The 21674-nt window shown below is 38.0% G+C and overlaps 2 protein-coding genes across 2 annotated transcripts in view; both read left to right on the forward strand.

Moving 5' to 3' along the window:
• Positions 1–13980, forward strand: part of LOC103523636 (cleavage and polyadenylation specificity factor subunit CG7185-like) — a 53037-nt gene extending 39057 nt beyond the window's left edge. Inside the window, exons 20-21 of the mRNA XM_026833056.1 lie at positions 5142–5169; positions 13907–13980. Coding sequence (XP_026688857.1) covers positions 5142–5167 — 26 coding nt within the window. The 3' untranslated portion in view covers positions 5168–5169; positions 13907–13980. The remainder of the gene's footprint in view (positions 1–5141; positions 5170–13906) is intronic.
• Positions 13981–14068: 88 nt separating this feature from the next.
• LOC103523645 overlaps positions 14069–21674 on the forward strand; it is a 36727-nt gene continuing 29121 nt past the window's right edge. The window contains exons 1-10 of the mRNA XM_026833059.1: positions 14069–14195; positions 15002–15121; positions 15700–15930; positions 16620–16772; positions 18210–18421; positions 18865–19076; positions 19223–19462; positions 19904–20139; positions 20828–21041; positions 21283–21467. Coding sequence (XP_026688860.1) covers positions 14088–14195; positions 15002–15121; positions 15700–15930; positions 16620–16772; positions 18210–18421; positions 18865–19076; positions 19223–19462; positions 19904–20139; positions 20828–21041; positions 21283–21467 — 1911 coding nt within the window. The 5' untranslated portion in view covers positions 14069–14087. The remainder of the gene's footprint in view (positions 14196–15001; positions 15122–15699; positions 15931–16619; positions 16773–18209; positions 18422–18864; positions 19077–19222; positions 19463–19903; positions 20140–20827; positions 21042–21282; positions 21468–21674) is intronic.

Raw genomic sequence — 21674 nt, forward strand, 5'->3', positions numbered from 1 at the left:
ACCAATGAAAAAGTAAAAATAAGATCTTTTCGTGCTGTTTCCAATAATGTACAATCCTCAAAAAGTCAATTTTTGGACTTGGTCCGCTCTGCCTCTTACCCATTCATTTGTATTTAAATAAATGTTTCTCTCTTATACACGCGTTGTTTGATTATTTGGGAATCAAAAAATTGTATTTCTCTAATAATTATGTGAATGCTTTTATTTCGCACGTGCGTTGATATTGTTAGTACATAGTATTAGGTTTCTCTTGTAGAATCTTTTATATATTATGGGGTTCACAAGAGTTATAACTTGTACTCATAAGGTTGGGGTTATGTACTGGTTTAGGCTAGGCTTGAATTGATTTTCTTTTTTTTTTCTCTCTTTTCACAGTCCTAGCAAGCCTAACCCGGTACATAACCAGAACCTAAGTATAAGCAGTGCTTTATATAGAATTTTAGACTGTTAGCTTAGAACAAGTTGTTCCATTATGCTATCAGTTTAATGGAGTACAACTTGTGAGAAAATTCTAGAACAGATAGTTATGTTATGTCTCATATGTACATTGTACACCGGAACTTAAAGTCCTTCAATGTAAAATACACACTCTCGTAGGTTAACAAAAGCCCTTCTCTGTGGCTAAGGCCAGCCACTCACTATCAGGTACCCCTGATCAGGTCCGCCTGTCAGGTCTACTAGACAGTGTGTGTACTCATCAGGTATCAGGTAGACTTGACAGGCAGACCTTTTCAACCGTACCTGTCACTCCTGTCAGGTCTACCTGATAGTGTGTGTGCCCATCAGGTATCTGGTGACCATCTGACCAATCTCGTACTGCTGGCTTTTCCCGGTTCCACTCATGCTGGGTGAGGTTAATGTGAAGAGGTGGGTTGGTGGGTAGCTGGATGAATGATAAACCTCCCGTCACTAAAAACCTCAGCAGTTATACGGTGGCGTTAAACCCATTTAAAAAGTAATAATAAAATATGCAAGGCTACGAAATCTTGATAGAAAGGAGAGCATTTGAAACCCTCTGTATATTTAGAGTCCCGTTGCTAGGCAACGTATAAACTGTTCAGATACCTCGTGTGATGATCGTGTACTTTTCATACTCACAGATGGGCCTGAGTTTGGAATTGGACGCATGTTCCCGATCTCTTCAGTCCCGGGAGCCCCTAGTCACTGTTGCGCCGGAAGCTGTAGAATTGAGACCTCGCACCAAAGAGGTGTTTGATCTGGTGGAGAGGACACTGTTTGATGTGTCCGTTCAGGTGTGTGTTTTCATACTCACAGATGGGCCTGAGTTTGGAATTGGACGCATGTTCCCGATCTCTTCAGTCCCGAGAGCCCCTAGTCACTGTTGAGCCAGAAGCTGTAGAATTGAGACCTCGCACCAAAGAGGTGTTTGATCTGGTGGAGAGGACACTGTTTGATGTGTCCGTTCAGGTGTGTGAGAGATCGTGTAGTATTTTTCTCTTGTCTTCATTCATTTTCTTTGTGTTCAAAACATCAGTATTCTTTTGTATTTCAATTCCAACTTTTTATCAGGTAGTATCCACCTTAAAATTACTAGGTAGGTGTACAATATAGATAACATTTTATAGAGCTATCACCTTAAGTAGTAGAACAGCCGCGGAAGACACTAACAGTACATGGAAAAAAGACGGAAGAACACGCGAAGACCAGAAGGTTACGAAAACGAAACGTTAACAGATAATACATACCTCTTCTGGGCTTTCAACATAGCATACAAGAAAGTCCAGACTGTCTTTATTTTAAAATAAAGTCAAAGTGTTATTATTTTTTTTCTTGTAAACATTGGGGTCGAGTGGATTGGAACACAACACATGCCTTCCGGCACACTCGATTTGCAGAGAGTCTAGGTTTTCCCTGCCCTTGATAGTTTGATAATATGTATAATACCTACCTCTCTAAAATAACATGAAATGCAACACATCCCCAATACGGGACACAGCATCTCATTAACTCCATCTCTATCTTGCAATCTTTACTTCCTCTAAATATTACTTTAAATGAAGGACGGTTTTTTAACATCTGTCTTGTTATTTTATCCAAAATGTTGGGGCAATTGAATCACCGTTTTATCTTTTGATATGATAGTGCCCATTTTGTGAATCACTGCTCTAGGTTCTTCTTAAAATGTTGTTCCTCTTCTTTGTTTGATTTTTGTTCTCCTAGGGCAGTGACTCTTATTTTTATTATTATAATATTACTTTAAATCAAGGACGGTTTTTAAACATCTGTCCTGTTATTTTATCCAAAATGTTGGGGCAATTGAATCACCGTTTTATCTTTTGATATGATAGTGCCCATTTTGTGAATCACTGCTCTAGGACTAGATCTGAAACAAAAAGGTGTCGTTTTTTAAAAACTGCTCAATGGACTTGTATTCTTGGTTCTTTAAATTTCAGGGTTATGCTGTATTTTATTCATATTCTTACCTTGTATTTTATTAATCAAAAATAACAATCTATAAACTAAATCTAGTAAATATTTCCAAAGAGCACAGTTCTGAATGTCATTGGGCTTTTCAAATGAAAACCCATTTGTTGAAAAATAATTTCTCCTACTTTACAGGTGTCAATTTCAATTAAGCCTATTTGGTTGATAAACTTGGATACTCTGATGTTATCTGTGAATGCTTTTCTCGATAAAAATTATACTGTAATATTATGCTATTATCTACTTTTGGAGATGGGACAAATAATTGTGAATAATGTTTCACTATCATGAGATTTGTAATAATGAAATTCATTATCCTACCCATCTTTTAATGAGAGGCCCAGTGCCTTCAAAGTTAATCGAATAAATTAATGTGGTTAGTTATAGTTGGGGTGTTAAAAGCACTGAAGGATTGTCATTTGACAACATCAAATGCCTGTTTTCAATTTCTCTAAGATAATGTTTTTTTTTTTTTTTTTTTTTAATGTAGATTTTCTCCTTATATAATTGTTTATTACAAAATGCAGCATTTCAGACGTCTCTCACGGATGTGTAGGAGGGTCTCAAATTTTTACAAAAAATAAAATAAAAAAAAAAAAAGGAATTTTAATTGTGTTAAGCATATTTAAATGCTTGTCACAAACATCGTTCCCCGATTATTTCACCTAGATAAATTTCATGACATGACTTGGACTCGAACCACCAACCTCCAGATCCAAAGTCCAACGCGTTAACAACTGCACCACTGAGGTTGGTTGGTGGTTCGAAAATAAAATAAAAATGAATAAATAAATAATAAAATCGGCTTATCTCGTAAAAAATGCATTGTGTACTACCTAATGACGCTTTCTAAAGCTGTGTCCACACACAATCGACCGGTCGTCGATCGATGTTGACTGAAACCGTCCACACTGCCTCGACAACATACTCGTAAATTCACCTCGTCGATCGACGCGGTCGACGATGTATAGGCACACTTTAATATTAGCTAAGTATATTCCGATTGGTTTGAACTTTCAGATCGTACTATGACGAGAGATATCGAGAACGTGAGCGAGGATCCGAGCGTGACCGTGACAGGTAAGTAGTCATTCTGAACGTTGCTTAACATTGTGGTTATTTTCTCAGTGCTTCAATCAGACTCTTGAGTGACAGGTAAAGGCCCGGTCCCACTTAAATCGTGTCGTGTGTAATGGGAACATCATTTCAAATTACATTACCTACAGGACATTCGGAAGTAAAAAAAAATCGGATGCAGCTCAGGACACGTGGGAACAGGCTTTAAGTAGTCGTTTCGGACTCATGTCCTCGTCTTTCCCTGACGAACTTGTCCACTTTGCAAAATTTCGATACAAGTATAAGTACTACTTTGTTTAGAGGTTTAGACTAACAGATTAGAACAAGTTGTTCCATTATACTAACAGTTCAATAGAGTAGATGCCCTTCGCACTCAGCTTTAAGTAGTCGTTTCGGACTCATGTTCTCGTCTTTCCCTGACAAACTTGTCCACTTTGCAAAATTTCGATACAAGTATAAGTAGTACTTTGTTTAGAGGTTTAGACTAACAGATTAGAACAAGTTGTTCCATTATACTAACAGTTCAATAGAGTAGATGCCCTTCGCACTCAACCGTTGCTATTTCTTTAGCAAGGAAAATCCAGACTTGTATCCTCCCTGTCAAAAATCCCCCAGTCAGATTAAGCTGGTCTAAGTACTCCCTGTTTAAAGTCCCCTAGCCAGATTAAGCTGGTATACTTCCTGTTGAAAGTCCCCCAGCCAGACTGAGCTGGTATACTCCCTGTTTAACGTCCCCCAGCCAGACTAAGCTGGTCTACTCCCTGTTTAAAGTCCCCCAGCCAGACTAAGCTGGTCTATTCCCTGTTTAAAGTCCCCTAGCCAGACTAAGCTGGTCTGTTGCCTGTTTAACGTCCCCTGCCAAACGTTATGACTTATGACTTTCCATTATAGGTATACATAATTACGTATATATTTTGTCTCGTCTCTAGGGAACGAGAGTCTCGTCGGGCTGCGGTAGATAAACAGTCTTGTTTGAGAGATAGAAATAACAATTGAGAGGTTTGACACAAAAATGACTTCTAACTTATTGTAGTTCTTATGGCCTATAAACCGTTTTTGCGTTAAACCTTCAATAATAATATGATAACAGTCATTTGTGTAAAAGGGGAGAGAGCACTTGATTTTTTAAATTATTTTATATTTAATAAATCATTTGACGAATTTTTTTATCTTGTATCCACTTATGTACCTATTTCGAATTTCTTAAATTAATGTAATTTTTTTTGACGCCCGCAAAAACGTGTTCAATTCTCAGACTAGGACATTAAGTTCTGACAAAGCTCAATAGATAATAATTTCAATCAATTATTTACTATATCAAAATGAGCTTCAAAACTCTTTGTTTTTTTCTCGCTCTGTAAATGATCTTTTTCTGTGAATCCTTTTTAATTTTTACTCAAAACAAGATTACCTATCATGGAGGTACCTACTAATCTTTTTCAGTGAAGTACATATTATTCACTTTGATGATTTTATGTAGGTACTATGTACCTAGGTTTATCGAAAATAATTATATCTATTTTTTTCTTCAGTACCTAGTAAAATTGTTATCACGGTTGACTTTGTATCCAGAGATTGGCGGTTCGAATCCCCGTTGAAAAACTTGGAAGAAGAGAGAGGGGAATCTTCACGATCTCGTCATTAGAGGTAATAATAATACATATTAATATATTAGACATTAGAGGTAACAATATTTTCTCGTTACATAAGTACAGGTTTCCTCTACAAAATGTTTATTTATTACAATATTTCGCATTAATTTTTTCCAACAAAATAATCAAGTTTGCTGTGTGTATCTATTGTATTTATTTCTATGTTGATTTTCTGTAATTCTTTATATTTCATTCTGTTATTTTTATTATCTGTTTTCTACCTATTTGTTTTTCTCAATGTAGTTTAGAGGACATGTTTACAATTTTGTTCAGGAACACATTCAATGGTGGTCCTTCAGTTAAAGTTCAAAGCTATTGAAGATTCTTAAGTTGCATGTAACTTTTAGGGAAGTTTAAACTCAACTCTTTTATGATCAAAGACAAACAGTCTTGTTTGAGAGATAGAAATAACAATTGAGAGGTTTGACACAAAAATGACTTCTAACCTATTGTAATTCTTATGGCCTATAAACCGTTTTTGCGTTAAACCTTCAATAATAATATGATACACATAATTGTGTAAAAGGGGAGAGAGCACTTGATTTTTTAAATTATTTTATATTTAATAAATCATTTGACGAATTTTTTATCCTGTATCTACTTTCCTATTTCGAATTCCTTAAATTAATGTATTTTTTTTTATTGACGCCCACAAAAACGTGTTCAATTCTCAGACTAGGACATTAAGTTCTGACAAAGCTCAATGGATTATAATTTCAATTATTTACTATATCAAAATGAGCTTCAAAACCCTTTGTTTTTTTTCGCTCTGTAAATGATCTTTTTCTGTGAATCCTTTTTAATTTTTACTCAAAACACTCATTTTTACTCAAAACAAGATTACCTATCATGGAGGTACCTACTAATCTTTCTCAGTGAAATACATATTAATCACTTTCATGATTTTATGTAGGTACTATGTACCTAGGTTTATCGAAAATAATTATATCTATGTTTTTCTTCAGTACCTAGTAAAATTGTTATCACGGTTGACTTTGTATCCAGAGATTGGCGGTTCGAATCCCCGTTGAAAAACATGGAATATTGGTATATATTTTAGAAAGAGGGTTTCTTTTTATGCCACCGCCTAGGTACATAAATAATAATAGGTTATCTTTCTCTCTTTGAAATTTTTCACACTCTTTTTTAAGTATCATTTTTTTTTCCTAACCAACATTTTTATTTAAATTATACCTACCATTTGTTATGTAGCATTTTATGTGATGTCAACGTGGGAGGAGAGGGAGTCTACAAAACTGTAAGTCAAATTTATAATTATTATTATTTTTTTTAAGAAAATTGATTGTTGTTTTTAAGTTAATGTTTAATGCTATCATACAGATCAAGGAGATTTTTACAAAATGTATATTATATATATAAAAAAAACTGTCTGCAAGTAGGTAATTGAATGGAATATACCCAGCTTATACTGCCAGAATGAGACTGAAAAGTCCATTTAGTCCCACGGTTTAACCAAGGTCTCATTAATAATTTTATTTTATTCCTTTTTTTTATAAAGTCCGGGAACCCCCGAATATTTTTGAACGGCTAAAGATGAGAAGCTGAATTTTTTTAAGATGACATTTCTTTTTATTACTCGCCAAATTTCGGCCGGAGCCAAGCGACCCTGGGAATCAACTTCAAAATCTTTAAGAGGTACCCCCTAATTGTGACGCACCATATTAAATAACATCAAAAATTAAATTTTTTGGTACATGTTTGAGCTTGATCCGACCACCAGGGCCGCAGTTGTGGCCTATTGAACTTTGAACTTTTCGATGTTCTTCCACCAATAGGAGGAGTACCAAAAATGAGAAATTCATTTTCATCTGTGATTTGTGCTTAAATTAGGTACCTACCAATAATGATTCATTTTGAAATTCAGACCTAAAAATCATATGTAGATTTTCAATCCTGATGGCCTCAGGCGATGAAAATGGATTGTTTCCGAATTTCATTTTGGGTCTGAATTTCAATGTTTCATCGAATGAGCAAGTTAATTGCACGTTAAGGTAGTGGTTATACACCAGGCTAGACTAAGCTTGAAAAATGAAAAGAAGAAAAGAAAACTGAAAAATTATTACTATTATGTTCTATTCGATTTTTTTTCTTCTATTTTACAAGTTCAAGCCTAGCCCTGGGTAAACATAACCACCACTTGAAATTATATAGGGTCTCATGTTTGATTAGCAGTTTAACCAAGGTCTCATTAATAATTTTATTTTATTCATTTTTTTATAAAGTCCGGGAACCCCCGAATATTTTTGAACGGCTAAAGACGAGAAGCTGAATTTTTTTTAAATGACCTTTTTAATACTCGCCAAATTTCGGCCGGAGCCAGGCGACCCTGGGAATCAACTTCAAAATCTTTAAGAGGTACCCCCTAATTGTGACGCACCATATTAAATAACATCAAAAATTAAATTCTTTGGTACATGTTTGAGCTTGATCCGACAACCAGGGCCGTAGTTGTGGCCTATTGAACTTTGAAATTTTCGATGTTCTTCCACCAATAGGAGGAGTACCAAAAATGGGAAATTCATTTTCATCTGTGATTTGTGCTTAAATTAGGTACCAATAATGATTCATTTTGAAATTCAGACCCAAAAATCATATCTAGATTTTCAATCCTGATGGTCTCAGGCGATGAAAATGGATTGTTTCCGTATTTCATTTTGGGTCTGAATTTCAATGTTTCATCGAATGAGCAAGTTAATTGCACGTTAAGGTAGTGGTTATACACCAGGCTAGACTAAGCTTGAAAAATGAAAAGAAGAAAAAACTGAAAAATTATTACTATTATGTTCTATTCGATTTTTTTTTTCTTCTATTTTACAAGTTCAAGCCTAGCCCTGGGTAAACATAACCACCACTTGAAATTATATAGGGTCTCATGTTTGATTATTTGGGAATCAAAAAATTGTATTTCTCTAATAATTATGTGAATGCTTTTATTTCGCACGTGCGTTGATATTGTTAGTACATATTATGAGGTTTCTCCTGTAGAATCTTTTTTATGGGGTTCACAAGGGTTATAACTTGTACTCATAAGGTTCTGGTTATGTACTGGTTTAGGCTAGGCTTGAATTGATTTTCTTTTTCTCTCTCTCTTTTCACAGTCCTAGCAAGCCTAACCCGGTACATAACCAGAACCTAAGTATAAGCAGTGCCTTATATAGAATTTTAGACTGTTAGCTTAGAACAAGGTGTTCCATTATGCTATCAGTTTAATGGAGTACAACTTGTGAGAAAATTCTCAAACAGATAGTTATGTTATGTCTCATATGTACACCGGAACTTAATATAGTCCTTCAATGTAAAATACACACTCGTAGGTTAACAAAAGCCCTTCTCTGTGGCTAAGGCCAGCCACTCACTATCAGGTACCCCAACTGAAAAATTATTACTATTATGTTCTATTCGATTTTTTTTTTCTTCTATTTTACAAGTTCAAGCCTAGCCCTGGGTAAACATAACCACCACTTGAAATTATATAGGGTCTCATGTTTGATTATTTGGGAATCAAAAAATTGTATTTCTCTAATAATTATGTGAATGCTTTTATTTCGCACGTGCGTTGATATTGTTAGTACCTACACATTATTAGGTTTCTCTTGTAGAATCTTTTTTATGGGGTTCACAAGAGTTATAACTTCTACTCATAAGGTTGTGGTTATGTACTGGTTTAGGCTAGGCTTGAATTGATTTTCTTTTTTTCTCTCTTTTCACAGTCCTAGCAAGCCTAACCCGGTACATAACCAGAACCTAAGTATAGTGCTTTATTTAGACTGTTAGCTTAGAACAAGTTGTACCATTATGCTATCAGTTTAATGGAGTACAACTTGTGAGAAAATTCTCAAACAGATAGTTATGTTATGTCTCATATGTACATTGTACACCGGAACTTATAGTCCTTCAATGTAAAATACACACTCGTAGGTTAACAAAAGCCCTTCTCTGTGGCTAAGGCCAGCCACTCACTATCAGGTACCCCTGATCAGGTCCGCTTGTCAGGTCTACTAGACAGTGTGTGTGCTCATCAGGTATCAGGTATACTTGACAAGTAGACCTTTTCAACCGTACCTGTCACTCCTGTCAGGTCTACCTGATAGTGAGTGTGCCCATCAGGTATCAGACAGACCTGATCAGTTGTACTTGTCAGGTCTACCTGATAGTGAGTCGCTGGCCTTAGTGTTGGTGGTGCTTTACCGGATTGATATCGAAAATACCTACTGGGTTCAAACGACTTGACAGGCAGACCTTTTCAACCGTACCTGTCACTCCTGTCAGGTCTACCTGATAGTGTGTGTGCCCATCAGGTATCAGACAGACCTGATCGGTTGTACCTGTCAGGTCTACCTGATAGTGAGTCGCTGGCCTTAGTGTTGGTGGTGCTTTACCGGATTGATATCGAAAATACCTACTGGGTTCAAACCCCGTTGCCAGAGCACTGACCCAATGGAACACTGAACTTAAGCAACCTTGCGCGAAGTTGGTATCTGGATTAGTGACCATCTGGCCAATCTCGTACTGCTGGCTTTTCCCGGTTCCACTCATGCTGGGTGAGGTTAATGTGAAGAGGTGGGTGGGTAGCTGGATGAATGATAAACCTCCCGTCACTAAAAACCTCAGCAGTTATACGGTGGCGTTAAATCCATTTAAAAAGTAATAATAAAATATGCAAGGCTGCGAAATCTTGATAGAAGGGAGAGCATTTGAAACCCTCTGTATATTTAAAGTCCCGTTGCTAGGCAACGTATAAACTGTTCAGATACCTCGTGTGATGATCATGTAGTATTTTTCTCTTGTCTTCATTCATTTTCTTTGTGTTTAAAACATCAGTATTCTTTTGTATTTAAATTCCAACTTTTCATCAGGGGGTGACCATCTGGCCAACCTCGTACTGCTGGCTTTTCCCGGTTCCACTCATGCTGGGTGAGGTTAATGTGAAGAGGTGGGTAGCTGGATGAATGATAAACCTCCCGTCACTAAAAACCTCAGCAGTTATACGGTGGCGTTAAACCCATTTAAAAAGTAATAATAATAAAATATGCAAGGCTACGAAATCTTGATAGAAGGGAGAGCATTTGAAACCCTCTGTATATTTAGAGTCCCGTTGCTAGGCAACGTATAAACTGTTCAGATACCTCGTGTGATCGTGTAGTATTTTTCTCTTGTCTTCATTCATTTTCTTTGTGTTTAAAACATCAGTATTCTTTTGTATTTAAATTCCAACTTTTTATCAGGTAGTATCCACCTTAAAATTACTAGGTAGGTGTACAATATAGATAACATTTTATAGAGCTATCACCTTATCACTAAATTTTTGAAATTTGAAAGCTTTCTCTGGGGTTGGGAACGTCTATTGTATCTTATTGTTTAGCAAGCATGTATCTGAAGACAGGGATTAGGTGCCTATACGGCCAGGTCTACCGTCTCAGATTGACTTCATGTTGGTCCATTTTTATGCTCAGAAGCTCCAAATGCATTTCAACATAATACCGTAAAACTGGGGTTGTTAGAGAAACCGTTGAAGGACCTTCTGTATTTTTCACTTTTATCAGGTAGTATCCACCTTAAAATTACTAGGTAGGTGTACAATATAGATAACATTTTATAGAGCTATCACCTTATCACTAAATTTTTGAAATTTGAAAGTTTTCTCTAGGGTTGGGAACGTCTATTGTATCTTATTGCTTAGCAAACATGTATCTGGAGACAGGGATTAGGTGCCTATACGGCCAGGTCTACCGTCTCAGATTGACTTCATGTTGGTCCATTTTTTTGCTCAGAAGCTCCAAATGCATTTCAACATAATACCGTAAAACTGGGGTTGTTAGAGAAACCGTTGAAGGACCTTCTGTATTTTTCACCAAAGAGTAGGTATTATGTACTAATCTAAAGAACCGTAGCTGTTCATGTATCTGGAGACAGGGATTAGGTGCCTATACGGCCAGGTCTACCGTCTCAGATTGACTTCATGTTGGTCCATTTTTTTGCTCAGAAGCTCCAAATGCATTTCAACATAATACCGTAAAACTGGGGTTGTTAGAGAAACCGTTGAAGGACCTTCTGTATTTTTCACCAAAGAGTAGGTATTATGTACTAATCTAAAGAACCGTAGCTGTTCATTTAATTTTCAAGTACCCATCGATTCTATCGAATAGGCACATGCCATGAATAGGTATTTTAAATGTATATTCTAGCATAGGATCAACACGAAATTATATCTACCTAAGAAAACCTTGATTCTATTTTTTCCCTCTTTTTTTTCGTATTACATTAATTATATCTACACTAAGTTCTGCCATTAATGACTCAAGGTAGAAAAAAGAACACTTATTAGGGTACATACCTAATTATCTTTTTAATTTCTAATATCAGTTCCTTTCCTCTCCTTCTTTGTTCCTAATTCTCCAGACAGAAACCTCCTCTTTTCCTAGATATTTAATTTTCAAGTATCGAATAGGCACTTGCCATGAATAGGTATTTTAAATGTATATTCTAGCATAGGATCAACACGAAATTATATCTACCTAAGAAAACCTTGATTCTATTTTTTCGTATTACATTAATTATATCTACACTAAGTTCTGCCATTAATGACTCAAGGTAGAAAAAAAGAACACTTAGGGTACATAATTATCTTTTTAATTTCTAATATCAGTTCCTTTCCTCTCCTTCTTTGTTCCTAATTCTCCAGACAGAAACCTCTTTTCCTAGACCATGAAATCCAAGAAGAAAATGGCAAAGTCCAAACTTGCTCTCGTTACCCCTCCTCTGTCTCAACCAGCCTCCATTGCGGAGAACCGATCCTTCATGTCCTCTCCTAGCTCGATAAGTAAGTCCTAATCCTCTCCTAGCTCGATAGGTAAGTCCTAATCCTCTCCTAGCTCGATAGGCAAGTCCTAATCCCCTCCTAGCTCGATAGGCAAGTCCTAATCCCCTCCTAGCTCGATAGGTAAGTCCTAATCCTCTCCTAGCTCTATAGGCAAGTCCTAATCCCCTCCTAGCTCGATAGGTAAGTCCTAATCCCCTCCTAGCTCGATAGGTAAGTCCTAATCCTCTCCTAGCTCGATAGGTAAGTCCTAATCCTCTCCTAGCTCTATAGGCAAGTCCTAATCCTCTCCTAGCTCGATAGGTAATTCCTAATCCTCTCCTAGCTCGATAGGTAAGTCCTAATCCTCTCCTAGCTCGATAGGCAAGTCCTAATCATCTCCTAGCTCGATAGGTAAGTCCTAATCCTCTCCTAGCTCGATGGGTAAGTCCTAATCCTCTCCTAGCTCTATAGGCAAGTCCTAATCCTCTCCTAGCTCGATAGGTAAGTCCTAATCCTCTCCTAGCTCTATAGGCAAGTCCTAATCCTCTCCTAGCTCAATAGGTAAGTCCTAATCCTCTCCTAGCTCTATAGGCAAGTCCTAATCCTCTCCTAGCTCGATAGGTAAGTCCTAATCCTCTCCTAGCTCGATAGGTAAGTCCTAATCCTCTCCTAGCTCGATAGGTAAGTCCTAATCCTCTCCTAGCTCGTTTTTTTCGCTCTATTTATTTTGTTTCATTTTTACCTTCCTATTTATGTACCTAAATAGTTAATACATATTTAATTTTATTTGTTTTGGGTAGGTATCACCTACTGGATTATTATTTTACTTTTATGGTGTAGGGTGTACCTATTTCTAACTAATGTAATAATCTAATGATATATTATGTATAGGTATTTTTCTCAAATTTGTTCAGTTCTTAGTGCCTAATTCTTCAAAAATCCTTTTCATATTTCTTTAAATAATAATAAATAAATAAAATTTCAATATTTTAAAATAGGTTTTTAACTTTAACTTTATCTTCAAAGAACTCAGTAGTGTTAAAAAGCTTTAAAAAGAGAATAAAAATATCCCATTTCGTGACTGGTCCTAACAACAAACTTGGGTTATTTCGGTCTGTGTACTATTTTGTCTCGGTGGAGCTCAAGAATTGCCAGGCAACTACATCCACTCATCCAGGTAACTACATCCACTCATCCAGGTAACCACATCCACTCATCCAGGTAACTACATCCACTCAACCTTCCAATTTATGTACCTAAATAGTTAATACATATTTAATTTTATTTATGTTTTGGGTAGGTATCACCTACTGGATTATTATTTTACTTTTATGATGGTGTACTCGTAGGTGTACCTATTTCTAACTAATGTAATAATCTAATGATATGTATAGGTATTTTTCTCAAATTGGTTCAGTTCTTAGTGCCTAATTCTTCAAAAATCATTTTTATATTTCTTTAAATAATAATAAATAAATAAAATTTCGATATTTTAAACTCAGTTCTTAGTGCCTAATTCTTCAAAAATCCTTTTCATATTTCTTTAAATAATAATAAATAAATGAAATTTCAATATTTTAAAATAGGTTCTTAACTTTAAACTTATCGACCTTCACACCAGACTATCCAAAAGGGAGCCTCATTGTGCGATTTGTGCGTAAGGACATTTTAACCTTTCCCAATGTTATACCGATTTCATCCTCGTTTAAGGATAACATATTAGCTAAAATGATGATTTTTTTTTTTCCTCGGTGTAAAAAAGTAAAATAACTAACGCCCTTTTATAGTCGTTTTTGGTGTACCTATTTCTTGTTGTTTATAGTGTAACCCATATAGTGTACCCCAATAGAAAAACAACTAATCTTTAGACCATTTAATTTATATCCCTCCCGTCTGATTTTTGACTTTCTAGCGGCATTGGCTATGTCAGCTCACTCCGGAGAAGGTGGAGGAGACACAGGACTCCTCCTGGAGAATGATATCGGTATCGTGTACAACCCATATAGTGTACCCCAATAGAAAAACAAGTAATTTATAGAACATTTAATTTATATCCCTCCCGTCTGGTTTTTGACTCTCTAGCGGCATTGGCTATGTCAGCTCACTCCGGAGAAGGTGGAGGAGACACAGGACTCCTCCTGGAGAATGATATCGGTATCGTGTACCTACCCGAGTCTCTTCAGATCAGCCTCAACTGTGTGGTAAGAAAACAACTGATGTTGGATTTTACCAATATTTATTCATGGTGGGTTTCGCCAACCTTCTTTCCAGCCTCAAATAGCCCGTCAGCTTAACAGCCCTGTTAAGCCAATATAAATTAAATGCAACTTAACTGGCTGTTGGCTTAACAGGAGTTCTAAAGACTGAATAAATATTGGTGAAATCCAACATCAGTGTTTGAACTCCTGTTAAGCTAACAGCCGAGGCTAGTTTGATGGCAGCGCAGCGCGTCTTGCCTTGTAAGCGCTAGGTCGCGGGTTCGATTCCCGTCCCAAAGCCCAGTCGAGTTGGAATTTCATAGTCTTTACGCAACTAATCCGGGAACAAACAATGTTTCTAAGAAGACTCCTAGGCGGGTTCAAGAAAGTTTGACATAAGTTATTTAAACAATTCCGAGGCTAGTTTGATGGCAGCGCAGTGCGTCTTGCCTTGTAAGCGCTAGGTCGCGGGTTCGATTCCCGTCCCAAAGCCCAGTCGAGTTGGAATTTCATAGTCTTTACGCAACTATAAGATGGGAGTCCAATTATTGAAAGAGTGTCTCTCATTGAAGTTAGGTTTTCATAAGTGGGTTTCTGTGGGTAAACACCATGGAATATGCTTTGGCAGCCAGTGAAGTTGAAAACTCCTATCTCCTAGGCGAAAGTACCATAGAGGCTGATAATAAAATAAGACTCATTTCTTCACGTTTGTTTACACAGGTGGGCGAACATCTCGGTGTGGACAACCAATGGATGAAGGTGCCTGCAGAGTTCATTCTGGACTAATTTCTTCACGTTTGTTTACACAGGTGGGCGAACATCTAGGTGTGGACAACCAATGGATGAAGGTGCCTGCAGAGTTCATTCTAGCTGAGGTTTGGGAGAGAGATAGCGCTTCTGTGTTCGCGCCATACAAGGAAGCTATCAAGGTAGGCCTTTCACAGGGTGCTTTAATTGAATGTCTAAGAGGCAGAGCGGAGCAAGTCCAAAATAAAGGCGTTTTGAGATAAATGGAGTCAAAGTTTAGGACTAGTCAAAGTTTAAATAGAGATAGCCATTTTGTTTTACTCTCATTTCAACACTAAAGTGAAGTTAGCAACCAATTAAAAAATAAAAATAAGATCTTTTCGTGCTGTTTTCAATAATGTACAATACTCAAAAAGTCAATTTTTGGACTTGGTCCGCTCTGCCTCTTACCCATTCATTTGTATTTAAATAAATGTTTCTCTCTTATACACGCGTGGCGTTTTGAGATAAATGGAGTCAAAGTTTAGGACTAGTCAAAGTTTAAATAGAGATAGCCATTTTGTTTTCACTCTCATTTCAATACTAAAGTGAAATTAGCAACCAATGAAAAAGTAAAAATAAGATCTTTTCGTGCTGTTTCCAATAATGTACAATACTCAAAAAGTCAATTTTTGGACTTGATCCGCTCTGCCTCTTACCCATTCATTTGTATTTAAATAAATGTTTCTCTCTTATACACGCGTTATGATTGGTTTTTCAGAACTACACACTCCCGTATATGTGGCTCGGGTTCAACCCAGCCAGGACTGAGCTGGACGAGTTTCTTATATGCACCACAGCCGCCGGCTTTGCCTCATTGGAGAAGCAACTGACCAATGAGGAGCTTCGATTATATCGGCTAGCCGAGAAGACAATAGAGCCCAGGACTTGGGACTCGTTTGGAAGTGAGAAGGACATTGAAGAGGCCAAACTGTGCAGTACACGACAGAAGGTAGCACAGAATCGGATAATAAATAGTATTTAAAAGAGTGGAATGAAATTGAAACTACAAACATAATTATTATAAATGAACATCCCACCCGTGGCACAAGCTCTGGTTTTACGGATGGGTATACCATTCATACGAATTTGGTATGTTTTGATGTTGTTATGTTGTAAAAATAATAAATGGAAACTTGAGAACAATATAAGCATAAAATGAAACCTGCTAATATTTAAAAGAGTGGAATGAAATTGAAACTACAAACATAATTATTATAAATGAACTTCCCACCCGTGGCACAAGCTCTGCTTTTACGGATGGGTATACCATGCATACGAATTTGGTATGTTTTGATGTTGTTATGTTGTAAAAATAATAAATGGAAACTTGAGAACAATATAAGCATAAAATGAAACCTGGTTTTTGAGGAAAAAATACTGTTCCTCTTTAGGAGTCGCTAAAGAGTTTCTTGTCCCTCATTTTGGTGCTAAAAGAAAGTTGTTCCCAAAGTTTGAGGTTAGTACGGGAGCGTATATCGTGACATCAGGATATAAGATTTAGCGCATAAGCTCTACCTATTATCTAGTCATCTTCTGCGTTATGTTGTTACAGATGTCGAAATTTTTGACCATTAGGCCATTTTCCCCCAAATACCACTATTAAAAATTATGTTTAATACATTGTTTTCATACTCACAGATGGGTCTGAGTTTGGAATTGGACGCATGTTCCCGATCTCTTCAGTCCCGAGAGCCCCTAGTCACTGTTGAGCCGGAAGCTGTAGAATTGAGACCTCGCACCAAAGAGGTGTTTGATCTGGTGGAGAGGACACTGTTTGATGTGTCCGTTCAGGTGTGTGTAATTGATATTCATGTTTAGTCGTAAACTTTGGGGTCGAGTGGATTGGAACACAACACATGCCTTCCGGCACATTCGATTTGCAGAGAGTCTAGGTTTTCCCTGCCCTTGATAGTTTGATAATATGTATAATACCTACCTCTTTAAAATAACATGAAATGCAACACATCCCCAATACGGGACACAGCATCTCATTAACTCCATCTCTATCTTGCAATCTTTACTTCCTCTATTTTCCCCTATTCTTCCTTCCACTACATAATTATTCCTCTTTCAGTATTACTATATAAACTTTGGGGTCGAGTGGATTGGAACACAACACATGCCTTCCGGCACACTGGATTTGCAGAGAGTCTAGGTTTTCCCTGCCCTTGATAGTTTGGTAATGTGTATATAACCTACCTCTCTAAAATAACATGAAATGCAACACATCCCCAATACGGGACACAGCATCTCATTAGCTCCATCTCTATCTTGCAATCTTTACTTCCTCTATTTTCCCCTATTCTTCCTTCCACTACATAATTATTCCTCTTTCAGTATTACTATTCCTTTTTTTTCCGTATTATTGCTATTTCAACTGTAGTCTTTATCCACCCTGATAACTGGCTGACGCACTTGTTCCAACTTCATAACTAACATTAAATTAAGCTAACTAGGCTGGTCAATACATCTTCCAGGCAATACCACGCACTGTCTCGACCAAGGCTCAAACCAACACTCCGTTCGTATTATTGCTATTTCAACTGTAGTCTTTATCCACCCTGATAACTGGCTGACGCACTTGTTCCAACTTCATAACTAAAATTAAATTAAGCTAACTAGGCTGGTCAATACATCTTCCAGGCAATACCACGCACTGTCTCGACCAAGGCTCAAACCAACACTCCGTTCCGTCGTAATGCCGCCATACAAAGCGACCACGACGAGACTTTGCTCCAGGATCTGACGAGACTCTCAAGACAGGAGACGGCAGAACGAGAGCTGGATGACGATGTCCTCACGCAGGCGACGAGAGTGGAAGAATTTCGGCGGAGCCTCAAGTCGAAAGCGAACTTGTGAGTAGGAAGGGTTTTTTCTATTATTATTATTCTTGAACATGAAAGTATAAGTCCAAGGCGTGTATTGTATAAGTCTGTTCATGTATAAAATATGTATATTAAAAAAAACTAAGAGATAAATTAAATCTTCTATCAAAATTTCATGGATTTACAGCCAAAAGTTGGCGTAAAGTGTGTCACACAATCAGACCCCACCTCACCTTGAGTGTTGCAAAAAAAAAAAAAAAAAAAAAACCCCCCAGTTAAGGGGCCGTATTATTGCTATTTCAACTATAGTCTTTATCCACTCTGATAACTGGCTGACGCACTTGTTCCAAATTCATAACTAAAATTAAATTAAGCTAACTAGGCTGGTCAATACATCTTCCAGGCAATACCACGCACTGTCTCGACCAAGGCTCAAACCAACACTCCGTTCCGCCGTAATGCCGCCATACAAAGCGACCACGACGAGACTTTGCTCCAGGATCTGACGAGACTCTCAAGACAAGAGACGGCAGAACGAGAGCTGGATGACGATGTCCTCACGCAGGCGACGAGAGTGGAAGAATTTCGGCGGAGTCTCAAGTCGAAAGCGAACTTGTGAGTAGGAAGGGTTATTTCTATTATTATTATTCTTAAACATGAAAGTATAAGTCCAAGGCGTGTATTGTATAAGTCTGTTCATGTATAAAATATTTATATTTAAAAAAAACTAAGAGATAAATTAAATCTATCAAAATTTCATGGATTTACAGCCAAAAGTTGGCGTAAAGTCTGTCACACAATTAGACCCCACCTTGAGTGTTGGAAAAAAAAAACTCACCAGTTAAGGGTTGAAATTCCCTTGCTAAAGAAATATCAAAGGGTGAGTGGGAAGGATATCCACTCGTAAAAAAAAAAATTGTTGCCAAAACCAAATGTCAGGGCTGATTGAGAGACTGACGTAAAACCCATACCCCGTTTGTACACAGGAAAAGGCGAAGAAGAACATTCCAAAGAAGTTTGATAATTCAAGCTGTATTCTCTCGCATTTGGTGTTGCAGGGTTTTGGCAGGTGTTCGCGGAAACGAGGTGGTAGATTTATTCGACACTAGCGCTGATCAAGATCTAGTGACAACACCAGACACTAAACAGAGCAAGGTAAAGAAGGAGGAGGCGGAAGTGGAGAGGTTTGAAGAGGTGGAGGTGTTTGCGGACGTGTCTTCGATTCGCGGAAAGCAAATATCGAGCGTGTCCTGGCATCCGAATTATGGAGGTGAGAAAAAAATCCTCTTTTGTACTCTACCTAACCCCATCTCCTATGTATATGAGGGTTGATTGAGAGACTGACGAAAAACGCATACCCCGCCTGAACACAGGAAAAGGCGAAGAAGAACATTCCAAAGAAGTTTATAATTCAAGCTGTATTCTCTCGCATTTGGTGTTGCAGGGTTTTGGCAGGTGTTCGCGGAAACGAGGTGGTAGATTTATTCGACACTAGCGCTGATCAAGATCTAGTGACAACACCAGACACTAAACAGAGCAAGGTAAAGAAGGAGGAGGCGGAAGTGGAGAGGTTTGAAGAGGTGGAGGTGTTTGCGGACGTGTCTTCGATTCGCGGAAAGCAAATATCGAGCGTGTCCTGGCATCCGAATTATGGAGGTGAGAAAAAAATCCTCTTTTGTACTCTACCTAACCCCATCTCCCATGTATATGTATGCTGGATTGAAATGCCAACCAAAGAGTCGGAGCATTGTCCTTAATAATTTGTTTAATATGATTTCTAAAGCCAGCCATTCACTATCAACTATCAGGTAGACCTGATAGTGTGTGTGCTCATCAGGTAGATCTGACAGACGGACTTTTTTAGCCGTACCTGTCAGGTCTACCTGATATGTGTGTGTGCTCAATTCCTCATCAGGTTTCAGGTATACCTGACCTGATCAGGTGTCGGATCTACCTGATAGTGAGTGGCCTAAGGAAAAGGTACAGTGGAAAGTAGATTTTCTGTAGTTGGAGGGATGAAAAGGTTGTTTTAACTGGACTATCTTCACCAGTTGAAATTTCAGACTAATACGATAAACTTCCATTTTATGCCGCCAGGTATCGTGGCGGTCGCCTACGTGACCAAACTGTCCACAGACTGTTCTGTCCCCGATGATAAGTCGGATCGGGACGAAGTGCTGTCCACCTCTGAGACTTCTCTGTCCTATGAAGACTCGGATACAGAGTCCGTGATTCTGCCACCCATCGAGAAACCGAAAGAGAAAACAGGAGGTGGAGAGGATGGGGGAGGAGGAGGGGATGATGAAACACTTGCCACGGTGGAGAAGAAAAAGGTGAGTGACAAAGACAGAGATTGTGAAAAAAAGGTGAGTGACAAAGATTGTGAAGAAAAAAAAAAAAAAAATAGAATAGAATAGAATAGAACATATACCCTGTTTGTGTTTATACTGCCAAAATGAGACTGAAAAGTCCCTTTACTCCCGGAGTCTAAACGGTGAGGGACAGAGACAGAGATTGTGAAGAAAGGTGAGTGATAGAGACAGAGATTGTGAAGAAAGGAGAGTGGCAGAGACAATGAAGTACAAAATCATGTCTTCTGATGAAGTGTTTCGCACATCGAAGCGTTTACCCCTTCATGTGAGTTTAATATTACAGTTAGTTGTAAAGTAACTTCCCCAAATCAATGGGCTGTTGATCAGACTAGTATGGTTAAAATTGTGAAAAAGTATTCGCATTATTATCGCGTATTCGACTTGCAAAACCAAACCTATGGAAATGACATAGAGTCTCTAACATTTTCATAGGTTTGGTTTCGCAGGCGAATACTCTTCCAATGTCCGACGGGCCCTAAAGTAGGAACATACTACTATCACGTCACGTGACTTGATTTAACGTGATAGTAGTGTGGCTGTCCTGAACGAAATTACCTACAATATTATGGGAAAACTTTGGACTACATGTTTCTCACTCCCCATGCACGTGACGTGATGTTAGTGTGTTTCTACCTTAACTCTTTTCCAGCTACGTCGAACCTCGGACCTCCGTGTGTGGCGAGACCAGACGGCCCCTCCGCTTCCGTTTCTAGAGTTGGACATCTCCAAGTATGAATCAGAGACGTTCGCCTATCAGCCGTTCCCAGAGGAGGAAGCCTTGGATTGGACTTCTGTCATTAGGAAGAAACTGGTGGTCTTGGATAGCAACGTTCCCGAGTTGATGACTGCTATGCCTGGTGAAGGTACTTTCTATTTTCTATTGGTTTGCCGGTGGCATTACCAAACCATTTTTGGGCGAAATTTGGTAAATACTTCAAAAAATTTCAGCTTCTCATCTTTTGCCGTTCAAAAAATATTCAGGGGTCCCGGACTTTATAAACACTCTGTATAGATGACGTAGTCATTATTGAATAATTTCAGACGACGCGACGTGGTCTTTGTTGAATAATTTCAGACGACGTGGTCATTATTGAATAATTTCAGACGACGTAGTCATTATTGGCCAAGAGGAGTTCGAGAAGTTGAAGGAGAAAGCAGAGAAAGTGGAAGAGTTGAAAAAGAAAACCGGACGAGGTATTCATGATGAAGGAGGAGAAGGAGACAAGGCTCGGGAGTTATGCTACAGAAATCAAGCGTTTGAGGAGCTATGGGAACTAGCTGCCTTCAAGGTAGGAGGAATATCCTGTAGCGGTTACAGGGGATTTCATAATCGCCTGTAACTTTCATTTGCTTGGTGATAGCGGACGTCATCGCTTAGGGGAGCGTATGTCGTGACGTCAGGATACAAAATTTACCGGTATTTTTCAACTCGATTTATCTGAGGATCTAGAGGTAAAGTTTTATAACCATCAATTATATCAGCACAAGTTGATTTT

Source organism: Diaphorina citri, unplaced genomic scaffold (genome assembly GCF_000475195.1).
Source record: "Diaphorina citri unplaced genomic scaffold, Diaci psyllid genome assembly version 1.1 scaffold84, whole genome shotgun sequence".
Taxonomy (NCBI): Eukaryota; Metazoa; Arthropoda; class Insecta; order Hemiptera; family Psyllidae; genus Diaphorina; species Diaphorina citri.